The 17,335-nt window shown below is 46.2% G+C and overlaps 1 protein-coding gene across 3 annotated transcripts in view; it reads right to left on the minus strand.

Annotated features, from left to right (window-relative positions):
* PRKDC (protein kinase, DNA-activated, catalytic subunit) overlaps nucleotides 1–17,335 on the minus strand; it is a 145,937-nt gene that overhangs the window by 107,454 nt on the left and 21,148 nt on the right. For 2 of the 3 annotated variants that reach the window (XM_067017134.1, XM_067017133.1), the window contains exons 11-22: nucleotides 17,069–17,215; nucleotides 15,617–15,781; nucleotides 14,777–14,945; nucleotides 14,355–14,404; nucleotides 13,621–13,746; nucleotides 12,199–12,351; nucleotides 10,680–10,795; nucleotides 10,166–10,325; nucleotides 9,383–9,469; nucleotides 8,501–8,620; nucleotides 7,973–8,132; nucleotides 1,039–1,145 (exon numbers count right to left, since the gene is read on the minus strand). In XM_067017134.1, coding sequence (XP_066873235.1) covers nucleotides 1,039–1,145; nucleotides 7,973–8,132; nucleotides 8,501–8,620; nucleotides 9,383–9,469; nucleotides 10,166–10,325; nucleotides 10,680–10,795; nucleotides 12,199–12,351; nucleotides 13,621–13,746; nucleotides 14,355–14,404; nucleotides 14,777–14,945; nucleotides 15,617–15,781; nucleotides 17,069–17,215 — 1,560 coding nt within the window. The remainder of the gene's footprint in view (nucleotides 1–1,038; nucleotides 1,146–7,972; nucleotides 8,133–8,500; nucleotides 8,621–9,382; nucleotides 9,470–10,165; nucleotides 10,326–10,679; nucleotides 10,796–12,198; nucleotides 12,352–13,620; nucleotides 13,747–14,354; nucleotides 14,405–14,776; nucleotides 14,946–15,616; nucleotides 15,782–17,068; nucleotides 17,216–17,335) is intronic. The other variant, XM_067017135.1, reaches the window with a different exon arrangement.

Here is a 17,335-nt window from a genome sequence, read left to right on the forward strand (position 1 = left end):
CTCCAAAATTTTAATTTTACCTTAAAAGCTTGAATTTTCTCACTGGCAACAAATATTCTCAGAAGTTTTCTTTGAAGTGACAGGCTCGCTCTCTGTCTTGGAGAAAACGCCTGCCAGACACTCAACAGCCAGGCTGTCTATCCCAGTAACAACGGTGTGTTCACAAGGGAAGGGCTGCTCGGTGCATCCCCGAGCACAACCACCAGCACCTCCTGCCGCAGCACACGGGACGGCACGCGCGTGCGCTCCGGGGCCGAGGCTTACGGAAGCGCTAGGGAACCACCGCACCACCCACCACTGCACAGTGCAAACATCGACGCGTGAAAATATTGATCGTTCTGGCCTTGCACCCGGGGACCCCAGGGCCCACCTAGGGAAACGGGGTCCTGTGTCTGTAAAGAAATGTGTGAAACTAGAGGCACGCTCAAGTAACTTGACCTTCCTTTACTTACATGTGACAAAATAATTTAAAACCTTTAGACACCATTTCTAGTTTCATCCAGCTCTCCCAATCAAAAGCTGTCAAAAATACCGAGATGGGAGGAATTTTCCCTAGAGCTTGCAATATCAGTTCTAGATATTAAAAGTTTTTTCAAATTTCCTTTTTCACATCATACTTAAAAATCTTTTCCCTCCACTAACTCCATTTTCTCTTTTTACATCATTTTTATCTGTTACACTATGTGCCACATCTAAAAAACTAGTCTCAAGAAATTATCACTGGAAAAAAACCATAAAAACTGCCATGAACTGAACTTGACAATATGTATTTCAGATTTAATCAGTAAATGAGTCAATCTTACATATCCATAATATCACTACTGCAATTGCTTATTCTAAACAAGAAAACAAGACAATAAAACTGTTAACACAGTTTACATTTTTACTGCTAAATATATGTTGGAATTATTTCTATATTGTACTTTAATTGATGTGTAAGAACAACTAATATTTTAAATGAAGACTTGTACTTTTCACAAGCATTAGAATCTGATCTCTCTGTTATTTAAGGTAAAGAAAATACAAGGGATTTCTTACTGATGAAATGTTCTTTGTCCTTTTCAGATGCTTTAACACGTCTCTAGTAAATCCTTTCTGGGCGGCCCGAGAGAGTGCTGACACTTCCCAGTTACTCCTGGTCTCATCTATCAACAGTAAAGAAAAGTCAATTTTAAACAGCACTCATTCATTTATTTAATACATACAAGGGAAAACACACTACACTGCCGTAGAGGGACATTAAAATCCTAATTTAAAGTGAGATTAAAGATGAAATTTCTAGAACAAAAATATTGACAGTGGTTGTCTTCGTCTTAAATACCCCTGCTGACTCAAAGAAACACGGCTCCTTGGAGAAGTGGCTGTGACTCCCCGGCCGGGCAGACTGTGCCGGCGAGAAGCGCCAGGAGGGGGCGCTGCTCGGGGAGGGGGGCGCTGCTCGGGGAGGGGCGCCCCCACCAGTGCCACACAAGTCACATGTGGGACAGGCTGAGCGCACACATCAGTGGGAGCAGGAGAGGGCTGGACCCACTGAGAGTGTAAGAATCCACAAGTCCCTCCTGACGGGCAGCAATAATGGGTGGAAAAAGAGTGACCTCTCACCACCGAGTGCCAACTAGAGAAGAGGAACCACGGAGCTGGAACATCGCCATTGTGCCACTGTTACAGTAATAATCAACGCAGAAGCAGCACCAATGGACAAACACGAAAACCATCCCGGTGAGACATCCCTGAGGAATCAGAACACGTACAGCTGTGAAGCAGCTGCCGTTCGACAATCATAAACTTCTACAGAACTTGCAAGTTTAGCACAAAACTGTTCCTCCCGAACTACTTCACGGGAAGGTACCAATCTGACACCGCCACCCCTGAATGGGGTGAGTCCTAGAGGACCCTGTCCTCCGTGACAGCCACACGGCAACCCAGGGGAGGGTGCCGAGCTGCAGGCGCGGCCCACATTCACCCTCACCGCCCCCCAGGCAGGCTCCAGCCGGCCCTCACAACGTCTCAGCTGAGAACCACACGCTACACTTAGCTGTCTTGTCTTGTTCATCTCCTGTAAGTGAAACAGTTCTTCAGTCTCCTGCAGTTTCATGACGCGGACGTTTACAAAATTAGATGCCTCCATCTGGGTTTGTCTAAGGTCTTCCCACGACTGCGTTCAGGTTACAGAAAAACCATTTGTAGCGTCTTGCTAGTCCTTTATTAATAAAACCTTTGGCACCTGCTCACTTCCTCTCAGTGGAGTCACACTTACTTCTCCCAGTGCTGAGACAGCCTGGGAGGACCCTCACAGGGGCTGTACCCCAGCACACCGCTCCTGGCCCCCAGAAGTGAGACCCGCTCCCGCTGGCGGCAGAGCCTGACTCCCTGCTGCTTTCTGTTTCTCTGGCTCTCCTCCCACCTGTGAGTCTGCGGTGCAGGTCTGCTCGCACCCCACGAGCTGGGCCCCGCTGGGAACAATCGCTAAGAACTGGGGTTTGGGTCTTGGAGCTTCTGCAGGTGGATATCAGAAATCTACCCTCTCTGGTGGCCCCAGATGAAAAGAGGATCTGGTTTTTATTTAGTCTTTATTAAAATGTTTTGGAGCTCAAATTAGTTAAGAATTTTGTACACTGGGAAAAACACCTCTCTGATATATGGACTGGTCGAGTGTTTTTACCTGTGTCTATGACTCAAACCGCCGAACTGAAGCCATAAACCCTCATGTGTCTGTGTGTCGCCTAAGCCCTGACTTGAGAACCACCTGGCTTCTCCTTGTGAGCGCGCCATTCTCCTGTGTTTGGAGAGTGTTACGAAATTAGATTACTAAGTCTCTTAAAGGAGCTCTGTTCTTATTTATACAGATACATAAGCTTACATAAAATGAATATTCCTAAAATTATCTGAAAATAAAAAAATTGTACTTATAATGCTTTAAATGTGCCAAACTTTAAAAAAAAATGCTACAGTCACTAACTCAGAAGCATTTCAGAAATCCATATTCACATAACAAAGGAACATCTTTGGTAAATGAGACAAATTTCATGATTTTAGTTTAAATAAATGTGTTTTCCTATCAGAGTTAAGTACAATACAAGCATGTATCTTATTCTACTTGGGTTTGTTTTTCCTATACTTATTTATATACTTACCATACTTATTCAGGCTTACAAGGCCAATAAGCTAACCTCACCTCTCATTACACTGTTATTATGGTACAAGACACACAAAATAACACCACCAACCATCTGCAGAATTTTTTCTTCATCACAAACAGCCCTACATAACTTTTAAGATCATGATAAATGCAGTAAGTTTATGTTCAACTAAACTGAATCGGTGGACAAACTTTTTACTTCCCCAGTAATTACGTTTTGTAGCATGTCAACTGGCAGATAATTTCTATGATCTGCAGCCTTGAAACCTTGGACTGACTGAGTTAATTAGTAAATAATCACTGGATACCCACATAATCTCTAAGTAAAACAGAATACCAAAACACTGATTGCTAAGCATCCTTTTTTTTCTTTATTTTTTTTTTGGCTATGCCGTGCAGCTGGTGGGATCTTAGTTCCCCAACTGGGAATTGAACCCAGGCCCCCCCTGCAGTGGAAGCGCCGAGTCCTAACCACTGGACCGCCAGGGAAGTCCCACCAAGCATCATTTCTAAGTCTGTGAGCTTTTGTTTCCTGCTTTCTAGGCCGTGGGGAGATGAGGCATGCTGCGTGTGGTGCCCGCGGGATGGATACGGCTGCAGGCGGGTGTCACGTTGCTCACAAGCTCCGAGCCTGAGAAACTCCAAGACCTCAGCAGACACTTCTCAAAACCATCCACTCCGCGTTTTCTCAGTCCAAGAGAGGTCTGGCAGAGTTGTAACTGACAAGCGGGTGAGGCTGCAGTGGAAGTAGGAGGGCACACGCTTCTGACGTGCAAGGAGGGTGCGCTGCTCGGCTGCTCACGAAGCAGCGCGTGTCGGCTCCTTGGCATCCGGCCGTCTTTCCACAACTGGGACTTACTAAGAGCTCACAGGTTTTTGCTTTTGTGGGTTACAAGTGGCAACAGTCAGCATACTGGAAGCGGAACCTACTTTTGTAAAGACCTACTGATCTATCTGAAGACCGCACGTTAACACACACGACATCTTACTATTCCTCTGAAAACAGCTGGATCTCATGGACTCCCTGCGAGAGACCCACTGTTTCAAGTTGTGTCAGTGGGTCCCAGAACATGACAAAACCTGGAGAGTGTAACACCTGACTCTGAGAAGAGGCTATGAAACGAGTCACATTCTTAGCGAAGTTCACTCAGTCTTAAAGGACGTGCTCCTCTGCCTTACTGATCAATGCCTTTGGAACGGGCAAAGTTACTCTTTACTTCCTGGGGAATCCACAGGGAGCAAGGCTTGAGTCTTATCAGAAGCAGTCTGAGCGAACGGCTCGGGCCTCGCACCTCTGCCAGGCGCGGCACAGAGCAGCACTGGGCTCTCAGCAAAGCACGCAGGGGGCGTGCTGTCCACTGGCCCCGCGCTGGCCAGCAGGCTGACGGCTGTCTGCCAGGGTCTCCACTGTAAAGCCGCCATCTGCGCCCTTGGCGAGTAACACGCGTTGTGGGGTGAGGTGGGCGGGATCTTACAGTAGCCCCAAGACCCTCCCCGGTGTCCCCCCCGTGACTGTGTCCCTCACACAACAAGGCAGGTCTAATCTCATCACACGAGCCTCTTGAAAGCAGAGTTTCCTCCGGCAGATGCAGGAGGAAGGGGGACAGACTCGGAGCCCAAGGACTCCAGGCACGCCACCGGCTGTGAAGGCGGAGGGCCAAAGGCAAGCGGCGGGCCAAGCCGGGACCACCAGCCAGCCGGGAACGGGGCCTCGGACACGCCGACACACTGCATGAACCGGAGAAGGGCCAGGCCAGCCCAGCCGGCCCCCAGCAGAGCAGCGGCTAAGCCCGCCTGCGCTTCTAACCCAGAGGACAGGGAAACGACAGATGGCGTTTCAGCCACTGGCCCCGTGGTGACCGCCACACAGCGAGGCGGAGCACACGACGAGGCTTCCCGTTTGCTCACTGACTTGCAGCTGCACACACGCAAGAGTCCCACGCGATTCAGTGCATCACAATCTCCTTCTGGGACAATCTGCCTTGATGCTCAGATTATCCCAAGTTGGCCCATGGCATTTCCCATCACTCTTCGAACACTTCCTTGATTTCTGCATGTTTCAGAAAACACAATATTCTAGGTTCCTCTTGTACTTTCCCTGTCCAGGCTGGAAGCAGCCATTTCTCCAAAGCCACAACCTGGGGACTGGTTTGCTCACTGCTACAAAGGCACCACTAGCCCCAGGCAGCCCCTTCCAACGGACAGAAGGACAACAGGTGTGCACGTTCCACATTCCACTTCAGCCACCCACACACGTGTGCGGGCGCCTGTGCACGCGTGCAGAATCAGTGAGGCCCGGGACGGGAGGCAGGGCCCTGAGCTCGCGCCCGGCCTGATCTCCGAGGCCCTTTAGCTCTTTCTCTCTCTCCCCGCACTGTCCTCCATCCGGCTGCTAATGTGGCCGACGTCCCGTATGCCGCACTCCTCGCCTGCCTGGATACCCTGCCCCACCGGGGGGCCCCGGTGCCCACCCTCCTTGGCACCGACCACTGGAGGAGGACCTCACGGGACTGAACTGAACTCACTGGGAAGACGGCCACTCGCAACCAGAGAGCGGAGCGGCTCCCGCTAACCACAGGCCCGTGGGCATGACCGTGACGGCACCACCTGCCATCGGTCCTGGGGGCCCCTCACGCGAGGGGACGTCAGACAAGCCCAGCTGGAAGGACCTCCTCCCAAGTCACGGCCCACAACCTTCAACAACGTCAACGTCGTGAGAGCTGTCTCACACGAAAGGACGCCCAGAGGCACGACAGCTGCACGCAAGGCCCGGACTGAATTCTGGTCCCGGAGAAACGCAGCTGAAAGCACAGCTACGAAGGAAGTTCATGGGGCCGCCAAGCCGTGTGCGCACGGGCTGCAGAGGAGGGGAGCGAGGGGTCCACGTCACCCTTCCTGACTTGGACCACGACGACGCTGTGGTCATGCACAGGAGGCACACATGGCAGTTTTCAGGCATACATGTCTGTGATGTCTGCAACTTACTCACAAGAGCTTCGGGAAAAAACATCACATATAAACGTACACACACACCATCACACGATATGGAGAAAGCACATACAGTGACAAAGCAAGCGGGACAAAATTTAACTGCTAAACCTGCATAAAGAACAGATAGTTCTTTTCACTATTAATGGAACTGTTCTGGAAGTTTAATACCGTATCAAATAAAACATTACTAAAAATAATCTTTCAGGTTATGGGTTTTCTGTCGTTGGTTTACTTACTCTCTGCTTTGCCCTATCTCTTCCTTATCTTCTAATTACCCGGAGAACGACTATTTATCAATAACTAAATTCTCTGCTTAAAGGATCACAGTAATGTCCCGCATTTACTGAAAAGAAATACACATCTTTTCAATGAGCTAACTGACAGAAATTCAAAAAAGCAAATGAAAGGACCACAAAGGTATCTGCTAACAGATATATTCATTTCCTTTAACCATGTCCACGTGTTTTCAGTGAACTACTCAAATAGCAGCAATCCTTATAAGAAGTGAATTATAAAAGCCTAAGTAAGATACAAACCATCAACTAGTTTTTTTTCCCTCTAAATACCTATCCCAAAACTGTGACTCTTTCTCCATGAACTCTGAATATGCATCAAGGTGTCATAAAAACCAGACACAGTGAATGAAATTTGTCACACACCTTTCATTTACAGTTTCTAAACCAACAGTATTTAAGCTGAACAATAAAATAATGATTTACATAGATGGAATTTTACGAATTAACACTTCATTTTCTACTTTGCTGGCAAGGGCATTTCAATTCTTACCAATATTTCAGGGGTTTTCTCCAACATGAACCCTTCTTTTTGCTCATCTGATCACAATGTCCATTTCCATTCTGGTTCAAGGAAATCTGACCCCCCTCAATTCTACATACTATTTTTCCTGGCTAGTACAACTTTGGCCTGGGGACTTCCCTGGTGACGCAGTGGTTAGGAATCCGCCTGCCAATGCAGGGGACACGGGTCGAGCCCTGGTCTGGGAAGATCCCACATGCCACGGAGCAACTAAGCCCGCGCACCACAACTACTGAGCCTGCGCTCTAGAGCCCGCGAGCCACAACTGCTGAGCCCACGAGCCACAACTGCTGAACCCACGTGCCGCAACTACTGAAGCCCGGCGCGCCTAGAGCCCGTGCTCCACAGCCAGAGAAGCCACCGCAATGAGAAGCCCGCACACCGCAACGAAGAGTAGCCGCTGCTCGCTGCAACTAGAGAAGCCCGTGCGCAGCAATGAAGACCCAACGCAGCCAAAAATAAATTAGTTAATTTTTTAAAAACCTTCAATCCATTCAAAAAAAAAAAAGAAAACATTTGGCCTGGCCAGATGAATTTTTCCTTTGAATCTTTTCCCAAACCTACTTCTTGTATGACAATTCTTCTGAATTAACATTAGTACTAAATCAGTTATATCTGAAAAACTGATAAAAAAATCAAGCGATATTAGGTCAAAATATAAAATTACTATTGGATTTCCTTATAGTTTTAACTCCTGTTTGATTTGTCAAACAAAAGTTTCTTTGCAAGCCAGTATGTTAGAATCTATAAGGAATTCAAGATATTTAAGACTGACTTCTTGCCCTTGAAGATTTTATAAATCTTGGTAGGATAGAAGTGACTAAAATAAAAAGTAGGTTTAATACCTCAGTTAAACTTCTTATGTCCCAATTACACTGAAATGAATTGGGGAGATCACAAAAATATCAAACATTTTTAACATGTTGGGTTCAAATTTCAGAAGTTGCAAAAATGCAAATATGTAGTCTTATTATAGTTATTACATCGCCATTTTAAGATACACGTCAAAATTCTTCTAAACCTTACCTGGTAAGGCTGAAGTTTTCAGATATCCATCAAGGCTGGGTAAAATGTCCTTATAATAGGGCTGAAGTACATGTTTGCCGATGTAAACTGACCATTCTTCTAGGGCATTCAGGCCGACCTCTGCCAACGGGGCATAGCTCAGGCCCAGTTTAAAAGCCATCTGTATGTGAGTACAAACAAGGTAATGAAACAAAAGGAATATGAGATTCAAAGAGGGTTTCTAACGGCAAGCCTCTCCTCTGCCAGAACCAGACAGGCTGGAGGGAAGGGTACACTGAGGCTCTCTCAGGAAGGCCTGCCGGGGGGGCGTCACCGCACACCTGCAGCACTGGGAGGGCTGAATCCTCAGCCCCCACCCCCAGGGGCCCTCAGAGAGGCCCAGCCAGGGTCCCTCCCCAGAGCTGCTCGGTGGCAGAAGCAGAACATGAACCGGGGTGTCTGACGGGGGAGCGCCTGCTGTGACTGCCATGGTTTCCAGGAAACAGGACACTGCACGAGAGACGCGTCTGCTCAGGACGATGCACCCACCTGCAAGGCAGGGACATAGGCTCTGACATCAAGTTCGATGATGTCATGTGGCAGGGACAGGACAAAGGTCAAACAGGAGGCCAGGAGTTCATCTTTGTACTGCTTCATTTTAACTGACACCTTAGCAAGAAAGACAAGAGCATCAGTGCTGCACACCTGAAGAAAGCCTTCGATTTCACAATCACCTACGAGATACCCTATTCGCAAATAAGGAAAATGATCACGTGGCCTTATCTGACACGGCCGCGTTCATTTAAAAGTGAAGCACTGATCTCCAGGAAAAGTCCATTTGTCGAGTACTTAATTTCCAGTATGTGGAAGAGCTAAAGAATCTATTAACTTTGCATTGTCATCACTCAGTTTTAAGAAACCTCAGGGGACTCTGGAAGCACAAAGATCTCCTCTGTTAGTGCTTTTAACCCCTCAATCCCCATATGGATTAAGCAGCCCATTTTTAAGTAATTAGATCATTTATGATCATTAGGATTTTTTTCAACATACATTCATTTTCTTAAAAACTTCTTTATTGGAGTATAATCACTTTACAATGGTGTGTTAGCTTCCGCTTTACAACAAAGTGAATCAGCTATACATATACATACATCCCCACATCCCCTCCCTCTTGCATCTCCCTCCCTCCCACCCTCCCTATCCCACCCCTCTAGGTGGTCACAAAGCACCGAGCTGATCTCCCCCGTGCTATGCGGCTGCTTCCCACTAGCTATCCGCTTTACGTTAGGTAGTGTATCTGTGGCCATGCCACCCTCTCACTTCGTCCCAGCTTACCCCTCCCCCTCCCCGTGTCCTCAAGTCCATTCTCCACGTCTTACACTCATTTTTAAACAACCCATGACAACACTGGATAAATCATTTGAAAATTACCTCTTTACCAAATTTCGCAAACAAAGCAAAGCAAGAAGACTTTTCTGGGTCCTCAGGAGACTGTTTCTGACTCTTTGGACCAACGCCCTGTCAAATAAAACACGGAATTAGTTCAGTGAATGACAACCAGGTAATCCTGTGTCCTAACCCAGCAGTTCCCAGCCTTCCTTCCGAGGGGAACCCATGTTCCTGTTGCTCAGGCCTCATGCAGAGGGGAAATGAAATCAGCCCCGAAAGCATTTCAGGCGGAGGCCAGTGAGAAACCAAGAGGTGGGAAGTGGCTTCCCGGTCGAAACGCAAGGCCTAAGTCTGCTCCCCGTCCTGGTGTTCCGACGCGCACACCTGCAGGCTGAGACACTGCTCATGCCCGGAGCCCCCAGACGCAAACCCAGCTACTCTCCAACCTCACGGGCCACCAGATGCCCTGGGCGGCCTGGGCACAGGCTGCTGAGCCACGTCCCAGCGCTTCGGGCGAGGTGAGCCTGGAGAGGGCATGGGGGATGCCTGTGATGGCGGGCCCCGCGCCCCGCGCCCCTTCAGAACGCCTGCAGAGCTAGCGTAATCGGCCGGCTGTTGTAAATCAGAACAGAAGATGCTACTGGTTAAACTTTCAACAGTGCCATCCAACTGCCCCTCACATCATCAGTCTTTCAAAATACAGACAATAAAATTAGTAGACTTTCAAACTGCAATATGCTATGTCATATCTTAGAAGGTATTTATACACACTCACTCAACCTAAGAAACACAGGAATATTCAGTGTCCTTCAAAAAAACACTTACCTCAAAGTATTTTACTTTCTTGGCATTTCTCACAGCAACAGATAGCAATTTGTAGAAACCACTAATGAATGGCAACCGTGCAGACTGCAGAATTAATTCATATGCAAAGGAGTGTACCCATGGCTCAAAAAATTCTACATGTTTCTCAGGAAGAATCTCCCTGTAAAAACAAAGTTAAAGCTCAATGTAGAAATTCTCATCATACACTATTTTTATTCAGCTTTGAAATTATAAGGGACATAATCAAAACAAAATCATAATCTATGACTCCACTGTATGTCATTTTCAGGTATATCTATATTCCTTGTTTTCCCTACCTGAGGATCTTTTAAATGTTTTTTAAAAAGAATATAAATCTCAGCTGCTACATCTAAATATATTTTAAGTTTCATACAAGCAATTTTAGATTTTAAGTCCTACTATTTCATTTCTTATATCTACATAAGTGATTTTCCTATATTACAGCCAATAATTGATAATTTCCACTCTTACACAAATAGCATCTTTTAAATACCTGCAAAAGTCCACCAGGTTGATGAAAGCTGAAAAATCTTTAGGTTTCGCAGGATGCAAGTTAGCAGCCGGGTCTGAAGTCGGGATCACCCAAACACCAGCAGCTTCATTTTCATCCTTAAAAATTAATGGTACCAAAAAAACACTGTAACATTCAATCGCTCAACAAATGACTCAGCAAGTGACTCCACAACCAAGACCTGAGTCTTTGAGGAAGGAATGCAAAAGTGAGGAGGTACAGACGGGCCTCGGAAGCTCACAGTAGGATCGAAATGACGGGACCCACAGAACACGTGGCACGGGAGGCCACAGGGGACTCCGTCGGGGGAATAAAGGTGCACACACGGAAAGTCAGGGTAGGGGGGGACTATAACTTCTCACAGGAGCAGAGGCACCAGAGAGAGGCAGAAGCTCATACCATAGAAAGGATCAGTAATGACGTGCAGGTTTCAAAATGAGAAACAGAGGACTAGTTACTACTATTCGGTAATACAAAAATATTAACATATTCAGTTTGTGTTTCAGATTCAGGTGGAAACGTCAAGGGCAAAGCTGGAGTGTAGACCTATCTGGGAAATGCTAATCTCAGAGGTGACAGCTGACCCGGCGGACAGCACAAGGGTAGCAGAAGCAGAGACCAGGGCGCGTGCTCCAAAAGCGGGCGTGCGGCCACAGTCCCGGGGGTCCCTCTGGGCATGTCTGTTTATGAAATTCGTTTAGACTTGAATAAATTAAAAGCCTTAAAGAGCAACAGACCACCCCCCAGCGTCCCCTTCAACCTGTGTAAAAGCATCACGAGCGCAGCCAGGTTGATGAGGTGCGGGGCCCGCCTCTGCCCCTGGAGGAACCCCTGACCGAGTGGCCTTGGGCTCGGCCGTGGAAGCCAACAGGCAAAGTCGACTGAAGGAACCACGGGCTCAGCAGTGAACCGGGTGTGTTCCACAGAGTCCACGCCCACTGACTCTAGCCTCGTCAGCTACGTGTCCTGTGATGAGGACTCCTCAGAGCGGACAGCAGCTCCCGGCCGGCAGCTTCACGCTAGGTCCCATCTTTGAGCCGGCCAGGAAAACAGTGCAAGAACACAGGAGCAGGGGGTCTTCCCTGCCCGCCCTGGCCTACCTTCTACTGACTCTGGAGCACAGAACTTGGAGTCTCCTCGGGTATCAACCAGAGGAACGCCAGGTTTCCCGATCCTACTGCAGAAGGCCGCCTCTACACTGAGACAGACTTGACTCTGCACTTGCTGAGGAATGCGTAACAATCCTTGTAACAACGTTGTCCGAAGAGTTGCTTTAACTTATTAACACAGAAACTACTATCTAGTAGCTGTGGGCCATCTAGTATGGACTATTTTCTACACGTTAGGAAACGCAGATAAAAAAGTATCAATGACACGTATTAATGCTGATAAACCAATCTCCCGCGATCTCTTCAAGTGTGCGACTTGCTCATACACGGCGGCACGCACAGAGCGCTAGCACAAAAAGGACGCACAATTATTACTGGCAAGATCTTCTAACCTCTCGTTCCCCAACACGCTGCTTTTCCAGTGTAAGATCCAATTTCTCGATAATCTTCAAAACTGATTTTACAAATTCATCATACAGCAAACGATTCAGACTTGGAAGGGAGGAATTCACAGAGAGAAATGCTTCATCTGCTAAAAGAGAATCCTTAAAATAAAGAAAATAATAAATTTCAACACACTGTGCAAAAAAGTATGAGTACCAGGATTAACTCAGCATTATGATACATAAAGATGTATACATATACTTAGGTATTGTGGAAACTCCTGTGTAAACTATAGCAGATTACCTCAAAGTTTTCATGCTGGAAAATGTAGATACCTTCCAAAATTATTAGGACAATACCATTTCAGTCAGATACGACTTACGCAGTCACGGAACAAACACAAAGAGTAGTGAATGAGAAGATTTAGGCCAATCCTTGTCAAAGTATTTACCACATTAATGTGTGAGTGTGTGTATACATCTGTATACTATACATGTTGTGTCTATGTGCAAATGCACATTCGTGTACGTATGCACATATACACGTGTGCACATATAAATACACATGTACTCACACATGCGTGCATGCATACATATGTATAAATATATATATATTCTCAGAATGGATTTAAAGTATTATAATCTATTATTTCTTTAAAACTGAAATAGTCTACCATTCCAAATATATGGACCAATTACTCTGCCCTTACTCAAATAGTCTATTAAACCCAACCTCAAAATGTATCTAACATCACATATAAGAAAGCATAGTTTAGGTAAAATTGTTAACATTGCTGTACTATTTTACCTCAATAAGAAAAACTTCTAAGATTTTTCACAGGACAGGAACCATCTATTGACAAACACCGCTTTTCCTAGGCTATGAATGCTTGTCAAACTATGTTAAACAGTGGCCAGAACCTGGCTTAGAGCAGACACCGCTGAAACACCTGCCAGAAATGTAGGAGGCGTGATTCTAACCGTGACAAACAGCCGTGCACCCACCTCCTTCATACCTACTACATCAACTGGATTTACCTCCAGCTTTAGCAAGTAAAAAGAGCACAGCTGTGGCGATAACACTGTCTGCCGTGTTCTTTTTATCCACCAGCCTGGGTCTGTTTGAAGGAACAACTCCACACCAATTACACTACGTATGCTGCTTCTTAAGCTAAAATGATGACTCAGCTATGGGAATTCATTAATTTTAAATGAGTCCTACGATTTTGTTCCTTTTGATTTTCTTCAAGCCTCACTTTAACTATCCTAACTTACACTGTTTTAATTTTTCATTACCTGAAGTACTTAAAAAAAAAACAACCCTATTGAAAGTTAGTAAAATATACTTCTGAAATAATGCTTAGGTGTAAAACTCTGGAGACTAATAGAGGAACTAAGGTACTTCGGTGGCTTTAAAATGGTCGTTTTTACCATCATCTGGTCACAGCTCAGGAGATTTCTGAAAAGATCCAAATAGTCTTTGCAGGCGGGCACCCGCCGTTGGCCGGCTTGAACGTCCCCTGACACACAAGAGTCTTCAGACTCAGGCTCAGCACCCTGGAGGGGAGACAGACAGGCCACGTTGAGGACGGATCAGAAAACGAGTGGCGCTGCTGCATTTCCACTTTCTGAGGTCAGCATTCTCTAAGCGAAAAGAGCCACCAGCTGGAGACTCTACTTGGTTTGAGAAAGATAGTATAATATGAAAGCATAATAAAAAGGCTGGAAAAAGTCACAATTTTCTAACTAGGACTAAAACAGTGATGCGCTAACAAGTGTTTCAAAACAACACCCACGGGCTGGGCTATGAATAACCCACCTCAGCTTCTTATACACATCTCTCATCTCATCCTACTTCCTGTTAACCTCAAGTAACTAAGACACGCCCACCATAATATACCTAAGTATTTTGTCCTGCAGTTTCAAGAGAAAACGATCCCTTTTTGTAAAAATGTACGTATAGTAGTAAGGTTATGTTTAAGGATGTCTCATAACCATCACCGGAAAACGTACTTAGGTATTACAGCCTATACTTTTCAAAATGTAGCTAATGGCTAATAACAAAAAAGCCACTTTTGTATATATACAGACTAAACACTCCAGCAACATCTTTAGCTTTCAAGATGACAAAAGACTAACTTTCAAATCATACATTCAGAATTTACCTTTTGAAGGATCACTGGTTTAGAACATATTCTGATTAAACCCTGATGCACTATAAAAAGAAAATGAAAACAGAAAAGAAAAATACAATGAAAAATATAACCACTCAATAAAAATAACAGCCATTATCTTTTTGAACATAACTTACCTGTCAATTTTTTCTCCACGTTTGGTAATATCTTTAGTTTTAATATTTTCTTTTTTTCTTTTGTTTTAAATTTTAGACTATTAAGATTCAAAAGCAAAAGAGGAAAAAAATTCAAAAAATGGATAGCAAAAGGATATTCTGGTTCACCAAAATACTAGTTCTCCAAGAGGCATCGAAAGATACAAAAGAATTTGGCAACCAGATGCTCTTTATATCAAACAACATGTTAAGTATTAACCATTCATCGTCCTCAAAACAAGTGAATTCCAAACTTACCCACAGTACTAATGCAATTCCAGAGAACTGGTCCTTTTTCTACCAAGGCCAGGAAAACTTTCACTATGGCTTTGCAACACACCAACTGCATTTTTGGACTGTACTGGGGGAAACTGTCTATCTGCACGACCACGAGGTGCTCCAGAACCGGCATGTGCACCTCAGGAACCTGCCAGAAAGGAGAGCACACGAAGAGCTAGGGCAGGCAACGAGTAACTACAGGGGCCGTACAGACAGTCACAGTGAACACAATGCCATCAGACACACGACACATATCACATGAATGAAAAACCAGGATTATTACCTCATCTGCTTATTGCTGTGATTGTCTTAAAAAAAATCAGAGTAACTGTCTAAATGATACTTACGGTGCAATTCTACCCCAGGCAGCAACTTTAATCTTTCAGGAAGATAAAAAGTAACAAATAATTTTTCCTACTCTGGGAACAAAAAGTCAAGTTTCATGACAAAAACCGCACCGATACAAAATACTAGCTAAAAATGCCACCTTGGGGACCTCCCTGGGGCCCCAGTGGATAAGACTCCACGCTCCCAATGCAGGGGGCCCGGGTTCAATCCCTGGTCGGGGAACTAGACCCCACAGGCATGCCGCAACTAGGGAGCCTGCCTGCTACAACTAAGGAGCCCACGTGCCACAACTAAGACCCGGAGCAACCCAATAAATAAATATAAATAAAGATATTAGGGAAAAAAAAGTCGCCTCGACCACAATGTGCCCGTACTGAATGCATATTAACTCCTGCTACGCCATCAAATTACCTGAAGAACTGAGGTAAAGTAGTCAAAACTGTGCTCCGTTAAATCAACCATCTCACTCACCGTATCAAGGTGAATCAAGACACTGGCAACAGACTGGAGGAAACTGGGCATCTGGTAGACGTGGTCCTCAGCCGTGTCCGTCTCGGTGAGGAACAGCTGCCGGCAGCGCTGAACAAGCTCCACGAACATGAAGCCAACGTCTTCTGCGTTTATAACCTTGCAAGGCTTTAGGGAAGGAAAACAAGCCTCTGTCAACCTTACCAACCTCAAAACAATGGTGTTGAAGGTGTCGTGTTAAGCCATGTTGTTATAAACTGAATGTTAACAAGCTTTTTAATGGCGAAGAAATACAGATATAAAATACAGCGTATGTTCTAAAGATGCTTTCTGAAAAATCTGTGAGTACATTCTGAACAGTTATTAACACACAACACACCTATTGGACCCTGTGTTCTAGGCACTGGGAAGACAGTAGTTACCCAAGACAACTGGGTGCAGGCCCTGCCCAGAGGCCAGTCGCCCAGAGGAAGGGACAGCCCCAAAGCCCGGAGGCACAGCACAGGGCACCCGGCTGTGCCGTCCTCTGCCCGGCCACGTGCTCCCGAGGCCCCTGAAACTTCGGCTCGAGCCCCTCCTCCCGGAGACTCTGGCCCCCGTATCTCTGCCGCGTCCTCTCCCTTCCTCCCTGCTGGTCACGCTCTGGCTACACTACGTCACAACGAACAAGTCCAAGCTGGCCAGGCCTCAGGGTCTGCAGCTGTGAAGCCCGGGCCCTCGGTCACCTCTGAGCCTCCTCACACACTGTTTCTTCTGCCCTAAGTACACTGAGAGGAGCCGCAGAGACAAGTGGAGATAAAGGGTTATTTTTAAGGGGAAAGGATCATCTGGAAACAAATGAGGAAGCCTGAGGGAAGGCGTGAGGAGTGGTGTGGAGGGCTGCAAACAGACGCACAGGCCCTACAACAGGGAAGCAGCCCTGGGAGGTAGACGTGCAGAGGCAGGGAGTGACGTGCTCTGCCGAGTGGAAGCACCAGCTCCAGCAGGAGGGGCGCAGCCACGGCGACGCTCACCGTCCCTGAACACACCTCGCTCAGGCACAGGGGCTCTTGCAGAGCAAGCCGAGCGCCACCGCCAAACTGCACCTCGTCAACGACGGGCGGCGCGGCAGTGGGAAAAACACGCTACTTCCCGTCTTCGGGTCGGAGGTATGTCTTGGTTCTGTCAACTGTTCGCTGTGCCCTTGCACAAGTTACCTAATTTCTCTGGGCCTCAGTTTCCTCACCTGTAAAGTGGAATCATATTCCTAAAAGCTTGTGGGAGAGTTATGAGTATTTGAGATAATATACATACAGAATCCTAGTACACAGCAGGCAATGAAAGAAACAAGTTAATGACAAAGCAAGTAAGAACAATATTGTCACAAGCTTGAGATGCTATTCAAGATACAGTAAAGTACATTCTTTTAAACCCTCAGGTGAAACTGAAAAGACAAGAGTAAATTAACGGGCATACCCCTGCAAACAGTCCATATCCACGAATGGCGATGGACAAGTCCTTGCTGTTTGAGTCCACGTTTCTGATGATCCCATAGAACTGCTCCATGAAGTACCGCAGCTTACTCCGGTGCGTCTCTGCGTTGTTCGCTACCATAAAAGAAAGCTGCAATTGCATAACGTTTACTTTAGAGACATTTCTAGGAAAACAAAGGAATCTATCCAAATGTGAAAAGGCTAGAACTGCTGAGCAAGACATTATCAATGTGTTGTCACAGTTCCACAG

Source organism: Kogia breviceps, chromosome 17 (assembly GCF_026419965.1).
Source record: "Kogia breviceps isolate mKogBre1 chromosome 17, mKogBre1 haplotype 1, whole genome shotgun sequence".
In the NCBI taxonomy this organism is placed as follows: domain Eukaryota; kingdom Metazoa; phylum Chordata; class Mammalia; order Artiodactyla; family Physeteridae; genus Kogia; species Kogia breviceps.